Source organism: Misgurnus anguillicaudatus, chromosome 10, assembly GCF_027580225.2.
Source record: "Misgurnus anguillicaudatus chromosome 10, ASM2758022v2, whole genome shotgun sequence".
Classification (NCBI taxonomy): Eukaryota; Metazoa; Chordata; class Actinopteri; order Cypriniformes; family Cobitidae; genus Misgurnus; species Misgurnus anguillicaudatus.
The window spans coordinates 35,642,112-35,659,750 of NC_073346.2; the positions used below are offsets into that span (position 1 = coordinate 35,642,112).

A 17,639-nucleotide genomic window follows, 5' to 3' on the forward strand; every position below is an offset into this window, starting at 1 on the left:
TGTGAAAAATACTGTGTTTTTTTACACACGAAACATAAACGTAAACACAATCAAAACTTCAAAAACACAGGAAGAAAGTGACCTTTTCACCTTAACCACATTATTAGATTAACCTTTTACTTTATGAATACACATAAATTAATGCTTTTAATTTTCTTTGTGCATTTATTTAAAGGGTGCATGTACCATTTTTGTTACTGGTGTTACCTTACTTTTTTGGCAACGTTAAAGGAATAGTCTACTCATTTTCAATATTAAAATATGTTATTACCTTAACTAAGAATTGTTGATACATCCCTCTATCATCTGTGTGCGTGCACGTAAGCGCTGGAGCGCGCTGCAACGCTTCGATAGCATTTAGCTTAGCCCCATTCATTCAATGGTACCATTTAGAGATAAAGTTAGAAGTGACCAAACACATCAACGTTTTTCCTATTTAAGACGAGTAGTCATACGAGCAAGTTTGGTGGTACAAAATAATACGTAGCGCTTTTCTAAGCGGATTTAAAAGAGTAACTATATTTTATGGCGTAATAGCACTTTTGGGAGTACTTCGACTCGGCGCAGTAACACCCTCCCTCTCCCATTATGAGAGTGAGAAGGGGAGCAAACTTTTCAGGCGAGTCGAAGTACTCCAAAAAGTGTTATTATGCCATAAAATATAGTTCCTCTTTTAAATCCGCTTAGAAAAGTGCTACGTTTTATTTTGTACCACCAAACTTGCTCGTATAACTACTCGTCTTTAATAGGAAAAACGTTGATGTGTTTGGTCACTTCTAACTTTATCTATAAATGGTACCATTGAATGAATGGGGCTAAGCTAAATGCTATCGAAGCGTCGCAGCGCGCTCCAGCGCTTACGTGCACGCACACAGATGATAGAGGGATGTATCAACAATTCTTAGTTAAGGTAATAACATATTTTATAAAACGGCTCGTTCTGGTTCTTCATTCTGATTGGTTGAAACGCGTTCTAAGCCGTGATAAAATACCCCGGTAAACCCACGGTTCAGACCGCATCACAAGTATCACTGCGCCACTGTTGCTGCGTATTGATTTATGAAAATAAACACCACAGTCTTTAATCATTTTTTTATTTTTCTACCTTTGCACAATTATGGCGATATCCAGATAAATGTCAATAAATAAAACATTTCATCAATAAAGAGAAAACGTTCTCTGAAGTTTTTTTTGTCTTATTGATATTTCGGCTATTATCCACTAGAGGGCAATCTTATCCAACTTAAACACTGAGGCATTCACTCGATACAACAGCGTTGTGGTGGATTTAGCGTGTGTTTTGATCAGGCTCTGAATCTGATCTCTTACAAAGTTCCTCACAAAAATGGAATTATCTCCGCATTTAGCTGAAAATTTGAGAGGTGATAACTGATAAGACAACAAATGAAGGTAGGATGAAACGTTTTTTTTTTATGTTGTTGGAAAGCGGATGGACTGTTCTTTCATTTGATATCTTATGTTTATTTAAAGAAGATCATTTTTCTGTAAGGCATTCAACTAAAACTGGGTGGCAACTTAAAAAAAAACGCTGACGGGGAAAAAGTTAAGCATGCTTCCAAGCATATTTGATCATCACTTCAACAGTTGCACGATATAAATGTTAATGTATAAATTAGATGAATGTTGATTTATAAAATAAACACCACAGTCTTTAATCATATTTTCATTGTGTCTTTGCTGCGTCTCTGTTGTTTGTGAACTGCGCTCTGTTGCAGCCACACTTGATTCTGAGGAACTACTTTGTTTAGCGGAAGAGTAATATTTATACTAATATAATTACAACTTATTTGTGTTTTATTTTATAAAATCCCGCTAACGTTATGCATATGAAGTAACCGTTTTATAAACGCAATAAACCCCTCGAAGCGTTGGGTTACCAGTGCATTTTATAACAGCCAAGGGGGTCTAGGCACTCCGCTTCGCGTCGTGCCCAACAACGCCCCTCAGCTGTTACAAAATGCACCGGCAACCCACTGCTTCTTGGGGTTTATTGCTTTATTAATATTGAAAATGAGTAGACTATTCCTTTAAAGATTTTAAAAAATATTATTTCTCCATTTTTTTGTAGACATGTAGTCGGAGTTACAGAAGAAAAAGATAATGCAACAAATAAGGAAATAATGCTTTATTTATTTTAATCAGGTTTGTTAAAACTCTTAACTAAAAGCTTCATATGAAATCATTCGAATTTCTGATGAATAAAAAAAGACAGTGACTTAACATGAGCATTTCTTTATAGATCTTCAGGAAATGGGAAGAATTAAATCAAAAGTGATTTCATTTGATGTTATTTTTATTTCAAAATAAAGAGATTTTTGTTAAAGGATTATTCCACTTTCTTCAAAAAAAAAAAATCTCGATAATTTACTCACCCCCATGTCACCCAAAATGTTGAGGTCTTTCTTTGTTCAGTCGAGAAGAAATTAAGCTTTTTAAGGAAAACATTCCAGGATTTTTTTCAATTTTACATACTTTATTGAACTTCAACAATTTACAGTTTTAATGCAGTTTAAAATTGCGGTTTCAACGCAGCTTCAAAGGGCTCTAAACGATCCCAAATGAGGCGTAAGGGGCGGTAGTTTCGCATACGTCATGCGTGACCTTTTCACACAGCTTTATACGAGAAGTTGTGGTTTTAAAATACTTTTTTTTTTTTTTTGCTGAAAATGATGATTGTTTTGCTAGATACTGTAAGATCCTTATGCCTCATTTGCCTCTGTGTTAAAACTGCAATTTTTAACTGCATTTAAACTGTAAACTTTTGGGGTCCAATAAAGTCTATTGAATTAAGAAAAATCCTGGAATGTTTTCTTCACAACTGAACAAATTGTCAAAACAGACATCAACATTTTGGATAACATGGGGGTGACTAAAATATCAGGATTTTTTTTTTTTTTTCAGAAAAAAGTAATAATTTAAACGGTAACACCAGTGACATTTGATAAGCAAACTCATGTTGTCGTCCCGTTTATACATTTTCATTTTTTTCAGTTTGTACATGTTATTCATTAAATAACAAAAACAATATTGCGCCATTGACTTTAGACTTTAGACCAGGTTTTAGTTGGTCAATGCAATAGTCTACTTTGGTTGCCTCAAAATCGCAACGCGCCAACAATGCGCCTCAACACACCTCGTTTTTAGGCCCATGTGCACAAAATTGTGCGCAAATGCATTTGCTATTTTAACAACGTGGCGCTAAACGTGAAAATTATCATTGCGCCTGGTTGAAACTAGCAAAAGACACTTGTGTCGCGCTACATTGCACCGGGTGTATGATAGGGCTCATTGTTTAATATTAAAATATAAAGAAATTGGAACCCTTTTCAAGTGGAATATTTCTGTAAAAGCTAGGGACAGAAAAATGTATATTTCCATAGAATGATCAAATAACTCATAGACTATTAAAAACAGGTGCTTCATGATGCCATCCCTTTGTGGCCCCCCCGAAAGAATATTTATGACATAAAACATTCTAAAATGTATAATGTTAATTAAACAAAACATATTTAAGTAGAGCTGTATCGCACGACTCCGAGAGCGATATTGCTTTTATACAACAGTTCGACGGCACACGTTTGAAAAACAAAAACTAGAAAACAACAACGGAGTTATTTTAAAAGCCTCTTTGTTTGAGAACTACTTCTTCCGCCACGGATTTGAGGGCGGCCAGAATGACAGGTAACACTTTCGGCTGCTTTGAATCCCATAATAACTCAATGGATGGATAGGCGTTTCTTTATATTAACGTTTCTTGGTCACAAAGTGTAGTTTTAAGATTAGTTCAGTCGAGAATGTATATGTATTATATTTAAATCTACAGTCGATTAGTAAAGATAGCACCTGTTTGAATGTTTGCTTAGTGAGATTTGGTACGTATGAGAACCAAAGCATGAGCAGACGTCAGTGTTCACTCGCCCCGCTGACCACCGCCCTCTCTGGGCTAAATCTCTGACAGGGATTCCCTGGCTCTGATATTCGCCTTGTTTGTTTTTGATGGTCAAAATGAGATCAGCAGTATTTGGTGTCATGATAAAACTATTACTTGTTTTCTTATTCATATTTAGTGTCTTTTGTGTTGTTATTGTTTTGGCGCGAGGTAAAAGTTAATAAAACTATACTTCTATAATGTTACTATTGCTTTCCCATTTACTCTTAACGCGATACGAGCACTCGATTATTATTAAACTTTGTTCTTGTCAGTACTATATAAAACTGTTTTTTATAAGTGTCAGAGAGATGTTTTTGCATGCTGCTTACAAATATACCAGTGGCGATATTCTCATAACATGTTTTAATAGTCATGTCGCGATTAAATAAATGATCAAGTCCACATTTAAAAGCTGCGGTGCTTACCTGCAGTTCCACGGTGTTTTCGTGTTCTGATAAGAGATATAGCTCCAGAAGAAAAACCGAGATCGCTGATCTTTAACGGAATTATAACTTCCGATTGGGATTCACCGACTGATTCACGAGCTAGGGAACTAATAAGACACACGGAGAGTGTTTAAAAACAGCGCGTCTGTGTTTTTCCATTCAGAGATGAGCCTGTTTAGGACCTCCATTCTCTAGGTGGCAGAATGATACGAAAGGTGAAGCGGTTACTGTGCCGTTATCAGTACAATATCGCATAGTTCTTAGCCACTCAGATTCGAGAACCAGAAAGAACTGTTAATAAATTATACATATTGCATAGTGTAAATGTAGTTCTGTTGGTTAGTAGCCTTATATTGCTGAGGTTTAATTACACAGAATTTATGATAAATTCATGTATTTTATAAAATGTCATAAAACTGGTGCCCCATGAAACCTTCTCCTGCCCCCAGTTTGAGAACAACTGAAGAACCATGTTTATCTGAATGGTTCCATAAAGAACCTTTAATACCCTCAAATAACCTTTCTGTTTCAAAAAAAGGTTCTTTGTAGTGAATAAGATTATGAAATGGTAAAAAGGAATGGTTCTTTTAACAACTTTTGCTATAACAACTTTCATTGCAGTAAAGAACCTTTTAAACACTGGTGCCATTTTTAGTTACCCAACGAACCATTCATTCGAAGCATTTAATAAAAAAAACATTTGTTTTATATGTTCTAAAAAGCCACTTCAAGAAACCTCTTGTGAAACTGAGTTTCTTCAGATGTTAAAGGTCCTTTATGGACAATTTATGAATGGGCACCTTTATTTTTATGAGTGTAGTAGATTAACCCCTCAGGTTTCAGCTGATCGTATGCAATGAAAATCATTTGACACAGTTCAGTTTTATTTTTAATTGTTGCAAAGCAGCTTAACAGTAAATACATTTACTGTAAGTAAGACATGAAAATACTGTATAGTAGATGGATGATAAATACACAATGACTTGTTGCTATGTTCGGAAACAGCCTTTAGAGGGAGGAAGAGAGTCACGATTTGATCTTCTCTCATGCCATTAGATCCTAATTGATGTGCGATGACAGTGGCCCACGTCCGACTTTGCAAACGCTCTGTGCACCAGCGCTCATATGAATGGTCCTCGTGTGGATCTGTGCCACCGTGATCCCTGTTACGTAAATAAGCCCGGAGCGAGGTTTGTCTAGCTGTGAGTGGGCAGCAGTCATTCCTGTAGCTGACCGAGGATCAGACTTTAAAACCACAAACTAACCGAAATGCTTTCTGCATCCAGTCTTGTTGCCTTTAGTACGTTTTTTTTTATAGATGTCAGAATAAATAAATGAATTTGTTTGGACACTGTCAGCTGAGAAGCCTGTGCTTGAGGCTGACAGTGTGACAGTGCATAACAAATGTTTGCCATTAGCGTTTTCTTACAGTAATGAGAGTCCATTATAAATGAAAAATTAACTGTTTATGAATACTTTAGGATAGATTATGTCAATGAAATGGCTTGACACATTTTTCACTCTTGTGTTGGCGTATTTCCTGTTGAAACAGGAAGTTAGGGTGGGACATATCCAAGACATGGATTAGTGGGATATACTAAGTCCTAACCATAAAGTACTATAGTTTATTGCTAGATTGTAGAGATTTTTTCATTCTTGATGCTATTTTATTAGACACTTATTTTAGTTAAAGTCTTGAAGGCACAAACAAAGGTCAAGGAATGTGTTTTGTGCTGTTATTTACCACTAAAAAATAATATTTGTCATAACAGCATGCAGTTTCTATGCTAGACAGGATTTTGGGAATTGTAAAACATTAAAATAAAGAGATGACACCAAGTGATTGGAAAAATGTTATTTTGTCATGTACAAACACTGTTTTGCTACTGCTTTTGAAAACTTTGACAATACTAAAATGACATTTTCCTTCTCTCCTCTTTAATCTTCAACTACAGTGCAATGGAGTATTTGGTTTGTGTGGTTTTGTAAAAGGGGGTGTGTCTAAATCCACTACTAACCCCAGGCAAAAATTAAAGAATGGCTAACATCCCTCTCAGCATTTTTGTGTAGCGAAAGCTGCACATCTATCTGTATCTTTTTACTACTATATTTGACTGATTTCAACAATGTTTTCAATCCATAATTCACTGAATAAAACGTTCACTGCAAATAAAACGGGAGATAATATTTCCCCACTACACGTTCGTCGGATCAGGATATAATCCTCAGCGCCGAGCGCAGCTCGTGTCTCCAGTGTAAACATCATCCTGTGTCATTTATTACGAGAGCATCCGTAACGTGACAGTGATGTGATGTTGATACAAGTGGACAGATCTCATCATTCTTCTCTTTAGCTGAGGCGTTCCGCTGTGATGCTGGGGCACTAGGTGGATCCAGATGGAGCAGCATGCCAGCAGAATCAGTGGAGGTTCAGGTTCAGTCTGGCTGCTAGCAGGGGGCTGTCAGGCAGGGCTGTGATCTATTAGCTTCCTATAAGGACAGAACGTTGTACACACCTGCTTTTCTTCTCATTTCCTCCCTTACCTGCCCTACCACACAGATAGTTTGAAGCATAACTGACATATGGAGTAGCCCCCTTCAGCACATTACACATTAGAATATAGTTATATCACAGATTAGAGCACAGTTACATCACAGAATAGAGCACAGTTACATCACATATTAGAATATAGTTACATCACAGAATAGGACACAGTTACATTAGTTACATGATCACACATTAGAATATAGTTACATCACACATTAGAATATAGTTAAATCACAGATTAGAGCACAGTTACATCACACATTAGATTATAGTTACATCACAGATTAGAGCAAAGTTACATTAGTTACATCACACATTAGAATATAGTTTCATCACAGATAAGATCACAGTTACATCACAAATTATAATATAGTTTCATCACAGATTATAGCACAGTTACATTAGTTACATCACACATTATAATATAGTTATATAACAGATTAGAGCACAGTTACATCACATAATAGAGCACAGTTACATCACACATTAGAATATAGTTAAATCACAGATTAGAGCACAGTTACATCACACATTAGATTATAGTTACATCACAGTATAGAGCACAGTTACATTAGTTAAATCACACATTATTATATAGTTATATAACAGATTAGAGCACAGTTAAATCACATAATAGAGCACAGTTACATCACAGATTAGAATATAGTTACATCACACATTAGAGCACAGTTAGATCACACATTAGAATATAGTTACATCACAGAATAGAGCACAGTTACATCACATATTACAATTTAGTTACATCACAGAATAGAGCACAGTTACATGACAGATTAGAATAGTTGCATCCCAGAATAGAGCACAGTTACATCACAGATTAGAATAGTTGCATCACAGAATAGAGCACAGTTACATCACAGAATAGAGCACAGTTACATCACAGATTAGAATAAAGTTACATCAAACAGTAGAATGCTGTTACACCACACATTAGACTATAGTTTTATCACAGATTATAGCACAGTTACATTAGTTGCATCACACATTAGAATATAGTTTCATCACAGATTATAGCACAGTTACATTAGTTACATCACACAAATTATAATATAGTTATATAACAGATTAGAGCACAGTTACATCACAGAATAGAGCACAGTTACATCACAGATTAGAATATAGTTACATCACACATTAGAGCACAGTAACATCACACATTAGAATATAGTTACATCACAGAATAGAGCACAGTTACATCACACATTAGAATATAGTTACATCACAGATTAGAGCACAGTTACATCACACATTATAATATAGCTTCATCACAGATTAGAGCACAGTTACATCAGTTACATCACACATTAGAATAAAGTTACATCACAGATTAGAGCACAGTTACATTATTTATATCACACATTACAATATAGTTTCATCACAGATTAGACCACAGTTACATTAGTTACATACAGTAGCACATACAATATAGTTTCATCACAGATTAGACCACAGTTACATTAGTTACATACAGTAGCACATACAATATAGTTTCATCACAGATTAGAATATAGTCACAGAATAGAGCACAGTTACATCAAACATTAGAATATAGTTACATCACAGATTAGAGCATAGTTATATCACACATTAGAATATAGTTACATAATAGAGCACAGTTACATTAGTTACATCACACATAACAATATAGTTTCATCACAGATTAGAGCAGTGTTCCCCAACCACTGTGCCGTGGCACACTAGTGTGCCGTGACAGCTTGTTTGGTGTGCCGTGGAAAAATTAAAAATCACAACTGCGTATGTCAATGTCATCAATTCCAGCCAGGATATAATCTTTGTGTTCATCAAAACAAGTGTACTTGCATTGAATGTGAGTTCTACATTTAATATAGTAAAATATTCCAGTTAAACAAGTCATTTAAGCATTGCAATAGAGGTTTGTGCATTTCTTTTAATGCTTTTTGGTATAGTGGTGTGCCGTATTATTTTTTTACTTATTAAAACTGTGCCGTGACAGAAAAAAGGTTGGTGAACACTGGATTAGAGCACAGTTACTTTACAGAATAGAGCACAGTTACATCACAGATTAGAATACAGTTACATCACAGAATAGAGCACAGTTACATTAGTTACATCACACATTAGAATAAAGTTACATCACAGATTAGGGCACAGTTACATTAGTTACATTACACATTAGAATATAGTTATATAACATATTAGAGCACAGTTACATCACAGAATAGAGCACAGTTACATCACAGATTAGAATATAGTTACATCACAGGTTAGAATATAGTTACATCACACATTAGAATATAGTTATATAACAGATTAGAGCACAGTTACATCACACATTAGAATATAGTTACATCACACATTAGAATATAGTTACATCACACATTAGAAAATAGTTACATCACAGAATAGAGCACAGTTACATCATACATTAGAATGCAGTTACACCACAAATTTTAGCAAAGTTACATTAGTTACATAAGAATATAGTTATATCAAACATAAAAACACTGTTACATCACAAATGGAACACAAATCAAATAGTTAAACCACAAATCCAAACATTGCATTTTAAGTTTTTTATTGAATGCAGTTAAATATAGTGCATTTTAACCAGAACAACTAGTACAACAATTTTTTTGGTCAATTTTACAACTTAATTTTTTACAATATTATGACCCTCGTATGGTTCGTGTGGAGAAGGGAAATGGAGGCTTTTCTCCACTGGGAATAAGATTGCCGAACCATGGCAGGCCCATCTTCACCTGGTTTCAGTCTCTCTGGATTTTCTTAACAGTTACTCTTTCTTGATCTGTGCTAGATAACATTGAAACAAGTAATTGCTGCCAAGGCAACACAGTCAGTCAGGTGCAGACGCAGCTGAACTCATTCTGCACACTGCCACTCACCTGTGCCTCGCACTTCCTCATCTGCGCTGGTGCTCTTCAGTTTCATTAATCTGTTGTAATAGCAACAGGCCATGAAAGTGTAGTGTGGACTAAACAAAGAAATTTTTTTGTATGCAAAAATGATAAAACATTACCTTTAGGTGTCCAGCTTCTCCAGAAGACTCCAGTAATGCTTAGAGTGCCACCACAGTTTCCCAAGAGATCAGATTTGCAGATTTCAGTATGAACCCACAATATATTTTTATAGCTTTATTTGAACAAGTATGTTATTTGTTTATTTTTTCAATGAGTTCTTGGACATGACATGACAACCACCTCCTCCTGATTTGTGGAATCTGGCATGTTGGCAAGCGCCAATGCATGGGACAATCTGACAGTAACAGAAAAGAATGAAATTGTACTGTAAGCCTAATGCATATGAAACTGCTGCATCATGCGTTACGCAAACAGACAACTTGTTGACACGGTGCACTGACTGTATGGTAAAAATAACTCAAGGCCATGTAGTGGATGATCATTCACATAAAAGGCCATACAAATTGATAAACGAGTATAGATCTCGCACACTTTGTAGTAAGTCCTAAAGGATTTATTGCACGTTATGTATTTTTTATGAAGAGATCCTTCCTGTAATTTCATTGCAGCCTGCGATAGATAAATTCCAGGAGTCGTGCATCTGAGCATTTAAAGATGATATTTTGTTTTGCTCTTCCCTAACGCCCCCCCATGGGTGCAGCTTAATGTAGACATCCTTCATCTTTAAAACTATAAAGACAAACCGCGCCAATGCACCATCAGGCAAGAGCTCACATCATTATCTCGCAGTCAGCTGTGCATGCCGCTGTCATTCCCTTGTTTAATAAATCTGAGTTTAAAATGCTGAGCGGTGCATCGAAAAGGAAGAGAGTGTCCTGTAATGCAGCTGGGTCATGTGACCGCCGTAGTTGCGGCCGAGTGGCACGGCCACCCCTAAATTCAGGTGACGGGAAGGGGTTTAGCTGTTCCCCGCAAGGCTTCTGTTCTGATCCTCTCTTGCCCTGCTCATTTATCACCCCAGACTGAAGGTAATCGCCTTCTTCACAGCCGTACTCTCAAAGCCCCGATCTTATCTCCCAGCTGATAGTGCTGGGAACACAGTTGAGACGCCCACGTCGCTAAATGGCCCTTGTGCTGAGCTGTTATGCGCCGCCTGCATGCGGATGCCAGAGGGGGCGCTGTGGAGGCTTTGGTGATGAAGAAAAGCTCTCATCTGGTTGGAAGATTGAGTTATAACAATATATACATGTATATTACATGTGCATTACATTAAAATACCAGCATACATACAGGTTTGGCACAACATGAGGATGAGTAAGCAACTAACTTAGTAGCACAGAGCCCCATGTATGAATCTCAGTTGTGTATTGACCCTACGCCATGCACTGACCTTTTATCTCTGCTCCCCGCAGGTTCACCCTTTGTTGATGCGCGAGCGGCGCTCCGAGTCGCACAGGAACAAGCTGCTGCGACGGACGGTCAGCGTGCCTGTGGAGGGGAGGCCCCATCCTGAGATGGGTAAGTGAAAGAGAGAGAGTTGCTCGCATGCTTCTGATGCCCGTTGCACAGCAGTATGTGACGTCTCGAACAAGGTGGCCCTCCGCTGATCATCAGAGACTCACAGTTTCCCTGACAACGATTCGGGATTCACAGTTTCGACAAGGCCTGCGCACAGCTGTGAGCTCTGATGTAGTCAGCATGGATGAATGTCGTCTATGTGCTTTGAGTGAATATTGAATGGGAATGATCTCGTGAGAATGACATTAATTAGCTCGTGTTTGATGACAGTGCGGTCGGAGGGGTTTATACGGTTCAGTGACACAGTGACCTGTTTTGAAGTGGCTTTTCCCCGGTGCGTTTCCAGCTTGGTTTACATTACGGGTAGACTTTCAGGTTGAGACACAGTAAGCTCCTTTATATGGTGTCTGTATAGGCAGGTGATTTTAATGGACGACATTCTGATAAATGACGTGAATGATTTGAAACGCATCTTTTAAAGCCGCTCTATGCATTTTCTGCGTTTTTGTCAAACAGCGACCCCTAGAGTCGCTGGAGAATACTTGCAACTGTCGTAATTTCCCTATATAGCCCACTCTAGTACACCTCAGATAATGACCAGGTAATGTTTCACAATTTCATACAAATATTAGGCTACTGCATACTAGTCTACTAAACTACAAGTGATGGTAATAGTATAATAAGAAGTTTATTCCAAGTGTAAAGTGCATATAATAATAAAGTAGCCTACCGCGTTTGCTGGCTTATAACGTTTTTACATGATTGCAGCTAAATCACAAGTATACAGTCTATAGTCTATGTCTACTGTATCATTTCTTTGTGTTCTTTTATTGTAATGTAAACATTACAAAATGCCATGACAAAGTTAATTGTGTACGTTGCATTATTTCATAACATTGGTCGTTATAATGTCACTATACATTATTTTATCATAATAGTTTGCAAATTGTGCATGTTTACACTATTTATAACCTCTAGGCTTATTTATGTCCTGATAATTATGTGAGATTTTGACAACTGTTGTCATGATAATCGCATGACATACTACAAGCAAGCGCAACAACATACAACATAGACCGCAAACAACTTTACAAATAAGAGATTTACTTACTAGTCCATCAACAAGATCGCCAGATCAGCATCCCATTCAGTGCTGTCTTTTAGCTCACGCCAACGAGTAAAAACCTGACCGAGTGGGACTCTTGTCCGGTTCCTAACGCGGTCGGATTCTCTTTTCCTTTTCCTACTCTCTTCCGAACGCGCTTTCTTAACTTTTAAATCGTTTACCATCACGTCTCAAATTTGCGCGTGTAGTTGTTGTTATGGGCTTGATCGACTTCATGCAGCGCTGCAAGAACCGACAGCCGGATGACGTCAAAGTGCCATCTCGGAGCATTCTCGCGGTACTTTGACATCATCCGGCGGTCGGTTCTTGCAGCGCCACACGAAATCGAACAAGCCTAACGTGTGTGACGTCGTTGCCGTAAAGCAAGTCGTGATTCTCGCGAGATTTGTCAGGGGCGGTTCTCTCAAGCTTGCATTGCTGGTTTTGCTAGCGGCGTCCTCCCCGAGCTTCAACAGGACGATGATTCGCCCTAATATGACTTTGTTTACCACCGAAATAACTTTGAAGCTATATTAAGGTAAAATAACTGCATAGTGTGTCTTTAAATAAGCTCTCCATTGATATGGTTTGAGAGGATAGGACAATATGTGGCTGAGATACAACTATTTAAAAATCTGGAATCTGAGGGTGCAAAAAAATCTAAATATTAATAAAATCGCCTTTAACGTTCAAAAGCAACTCATATAACTAACGATAAATACATGTTTTTCATTTTTACAGTAGGATAATTTACAAAATATCTTCATGGAACATGATTTTTGGCATAAAAAAGGATACAATGTATTGTTGGCTATTGCTACAAATATACCCATGCGAATTAAAACTGGTTTTGTGGTCCAGGGTCACATATATATTTCTTATCAATATTTGTTAATTTATTAGTATTTTATTAAACACATTTTTTAAATTCATCATCATTTTAGTGTCCTAAAAATTTACAATCTGTAATTATGGAGCAAATTTTTGATGTATTTTTTGCATATAGGGTTACTGCTCTGGGGTGCGTTTATCGTACAACCAGTGTTGTGCCTGAACGAGTTCATTGAACGAAAGTTCATGAACTCGTTCATATTTTAGGCAAACGTGAACTGAACGTACTGTATTACTGCCTGATGAACTGATTACTGTAAACTCGTTCATTCTGGTGTTTGGTGTTTGGCACGCTCTTTCAGTTTAACATCGTTCAATAGGATGCCAGATTTCTATAGTCTTCCAGGCGAAAACCCGGCTAGAAAACACGACGAGCGGAGCTTTTCTTCCAAAGTTGAAAATTTTTCAACCGAGTGCCGGTTTTCAGCGTGGAAGAAAACCGCTAGCTGCTGGCTTTTTGAAAAACGCAGAGCTTCCATCGGAAACTATTGAAAACATGCGTAAAAGCGTTGGTGTGCACGTCCCCTTAACTTAATTTTGTTGTCTTGCAATACAGTAAGTAATTCCATAAACTATGGCGAAATGCAAAAAATGCAGTTTTGCAATATATTCCTTTTTTGAATTTACTGACAAACCACCTCACTCGAGCATAAACCTGTTTGTTTTCCTTGTTGTCTGCAGAGAATAAAAATCGGTTTCAAGGTATTGTTAATGTGTGCTCAAAAATTGTAGGTATTCCCTTGCGAAGTCTAACATTTTATAATGAACAGCAAGTGATAAAGATGGCACATAAAATTATAGTAGACTGTACACACCCTTTGAATAAATATTTTGAGTGGATGGCCCTTGGGCGAAGTTTAAGGTCAGTTAGATGTTCCACAAATTTATTTTTGTGCCATAAGCAATATGTAATAAATCTACTTGATTTAGAAGATTTATTTAACTAATAGATTTTATTTATTTAACTCTGTTTCCCTCTTTTTTTATGTAATTGGTGCATTTAAAAAATTTGTGATGAAGCACCACGAATGTGAGGAATTGGGGGGCAGATGAACCCAAACGCAGACGGGGAATGAACAAAACAGGAACTTTATTTACAAAAAGAGAAAACAAAACCCACGAGGGGGCAAAACAAGACAGGATCAACACTAAACTTGATATAAAACAAATATGAACTTACAAATATCAATAACAGACTAGACTAAGAATACACTGGATTACTAACTTACAGCAAGATGTACCGTGGGCAAAGACACAAGTCATGGACACCAGACAACAAAATGAACGTGCACAGAACAGCAAACACAAGGACTTTAAATAGGAGAACTAATGAGGGAAACAGGTGAAATTCATAACATGTAAGGGATCGGGTAAAAAGTGACGGGACAAGGAAAACACGTGGCCTGATAATAAATAATCCATAGCCACGTGTTCCCACACAAAACATGGTACTGTCAGAACCCTGTCACAATACAAGACAAGATCCTGACAGGATCCTGACACACGAAAGTCTAAATTAACTGCCCCAAGGGGATAAATAAAGCCCTAAACTTAAACTTAAAGGTGCAGTGTGTAATTTTTTAGAAGAATCTCTAAAAAACTATATTATCAGGGGTGTATAAAGACCTTTCATAATGAACCGTTATGTGTTTATTACCTTAGAAAAGTACCTTTTTATCTACATACACCGAGGGTCCCCTTACGTGGAAGTCGCCATTTTGTGCCGCCATTTTCCTACAGAAGCCCTTAACGGACAAATTTTTTTACTAAGTTGTCTCCGACGATGACATGTTTTTCTGGTGGCGGCTACCTTAGCTTCTCTATGCGTTTCAAAAGCGGTGAGCAGTGGACTGAGCCGCTGGTTGCAATTCGCAACCTCACCACTAGATGCTGCTAAAATTTACACACTGCACCTTTAAAAATGTTTTTGACATATACTTTGAGTTTATGCGAATTTGATTGGGATTGGAAATGTAGCTATTGGAACCTTCCTGGTAAAATAAAGGATTGTTGTTATTGATATCATGTACTATATTCTGGAGATGCGCATAGCTGTCACCCAAATCCACTGTTAACATTTTATACTGAAGTGGGCTGCTTTTGAAATGAACATTTATTTGAAGTAAAAGTTTTTGTGGCTGTCACATGCATATCACACTATTTAAATAACTTTTAAACACATTTATATTTTAGAGAATGTTGATAAATTTTAGATGATTTTCCATCATTAATGATGCATCACATTCACCTGCAATTTACCGTAATACAAAATATCAACATTTGCTGTGTATGCTGGGATTGCATTATCTCTGTAATGTGGCCATAGTAATTGACTAGAATTGACTAGGTTTCTCATCACTGCCTGCTGTTTATATCATTCATAATCTTAAAGGAGACATTTAACAAGACTTTTTTAAGATGTCAAATAAATCCTTGGTTTCCCCAGACTACGTATGTGAAGTTTTAGCTCAAAATATCATATAGATAATTTATTATAGCATGTTAAAATTGACATTTTGTAGGTGTGAGCAAAAATGTGCCATTTTTGGGTGTGTACTTTAAAATGCAAATGAGCTGATTTCGTCACCAAATGGTAGTGCTGTGGTTGGATCGTGCAGATTAAGGGGTGGTATTATCCACTTCTGACATCACAAGGGGAGCCAAATTACAATGACCTATTTTTTCACATGCTTGCAGAGAATGGTTTACCAAAACTAAGTTACTGGGTTGATCTTTTTCACGTTTTCTAGGTTGACAAAAGCACTGGCGACCCAATTATAGCACTTAAACATAGAAAAAGTCAGATTTTCATGTCCTCTTTAAAGTACTTTACCAGCTCCGTTGGTTTTGGTGTAATAGCTTATAGCTGGTATAGAAGCCGCTATGGAAAAATCATGAATTATTTTTTAACATTGATAATTTATACACTTCAACTGTAAGATTAATGTAAGCAGGTCACTTCAGATTTCCCTGAAGATCCTCTCAGTGTTTTGACAGCATTTTCACTCTTGTTGACCTATTAAAATATGAAAAATGCCACAAATAAAAACAACTTGCTACAGTAGGTTAGATGAATACCTTAAAAGTCCATAGATATTGCTATCAGTTTATTCTGCTGTAAACAGTAACAACAAGTGGATGCGATGAGACCTGTTCATGTGATCCTTATGCAACAGGGAATGCTTAAAGGTGCCAAAGAATGCATTGAAATAATGTTAAATTGTTCTTTGATATTTACATTGAAGGTATGTAACTTAATTAAGTTCAAAAATTATCCAGAAACGTTTTTACATGTCCATTTACAAACCTAGGATTTGTCCTTTGAATGATCTATTTTTGCCCTATTTGGAAGGGTCATGAATAATAATATTAAGCTCTGCTCTAATTGCTCTGCTCTGAGGCCCATGCCAGTAGCTCACATTACTAAACAGACCTTATGTATTTAAGTCTGTATCAGACGAAAATACAGATTTTGAGGAACAACTAATTGTTTGGAGATTGTTAATGGATATTTCTGAGTGGTAAGTTTGTGTTTTTTTAGTATGGACCTGCAAAACGTAACTGTAACGTAAATAGTAGAACTTCTGTCAAGACTCGGGAGGAGTGACAGAACGCAAACGCAAAGTTCCAAAATAAATAACATTTAATGATAAAAACCAAGGAATGACACGGTGAATACAGGGAACACAGGAACATCAATACAGGAAACAGACGGGGTAGCAATGACAATAATCCGGCACAGGCTGACAGAACAAAGGCGTATAAATACAAACATAATCAAACATACAACAGGTGTGTTGGCGTAATGAGTTCATGAGAGTCCAGGTGAAACGGATAAGTGCACAACACAAAACATGTCACGGACTAGCCGTGACATAACCCCTCCCTCTACGAGTGGCTACCAGACACTCACATAAAAGCAAAACAAAAACAAAGTCTGGTAGCGAGAGTCCAAGGGAGGGATGGAGGGCTTGGGGACCCTGGCGAAGCCGGCAGCCATTGGGACGAAACCAACGGGATCGCTCCGAGAACCAAGGCAGACGAATTACCCCCCTTCTGGGAATCGTCGACGATCAGACACCCCCCGGAAGTCATCTCCCGTCCCCTCGCGGAAACGGAGACCCTCACTCGATAGCCACCCCGGGGAAATGATCGGGCGTGGTCTGTTCCGGATCCCCCTACGAGTGGAACGGTGGTCCTCCGAGGGACCGTCAACGACGACTCAACCGTTGGGGGA

The 17,639-nt window shown here is 37.4% G+C and overlaps 1 protein-coding gene across 12 annotated transcripts in view; it reads left to right on the plus strand.

Annotated features, from left to right (window-relative positions):
* Nucleotides 1–17,639, plus strand: part of syngap1b (synaptic Ras GTPase activating protein 1b) — a 198,908-nt gene that overhangs the window by 51,912 nt on the left and 129,357 nt on the right. For all 12 annotated transcript variants that reach the window (XM_055211197.2, XM_055211184.2, XM_055211194.2 and 9 more), the window contains exon 3: nucleotides 11,301–11,406. In XM_055211197.2, coding sequence (XP_055067172.1) covers nucleotides 11,301–11,406 — 106 coding nt within the window. The remainder of the gene's footprint in view (nucleotides 1–11,300; nucleotides 11,407–17,639) is intronic.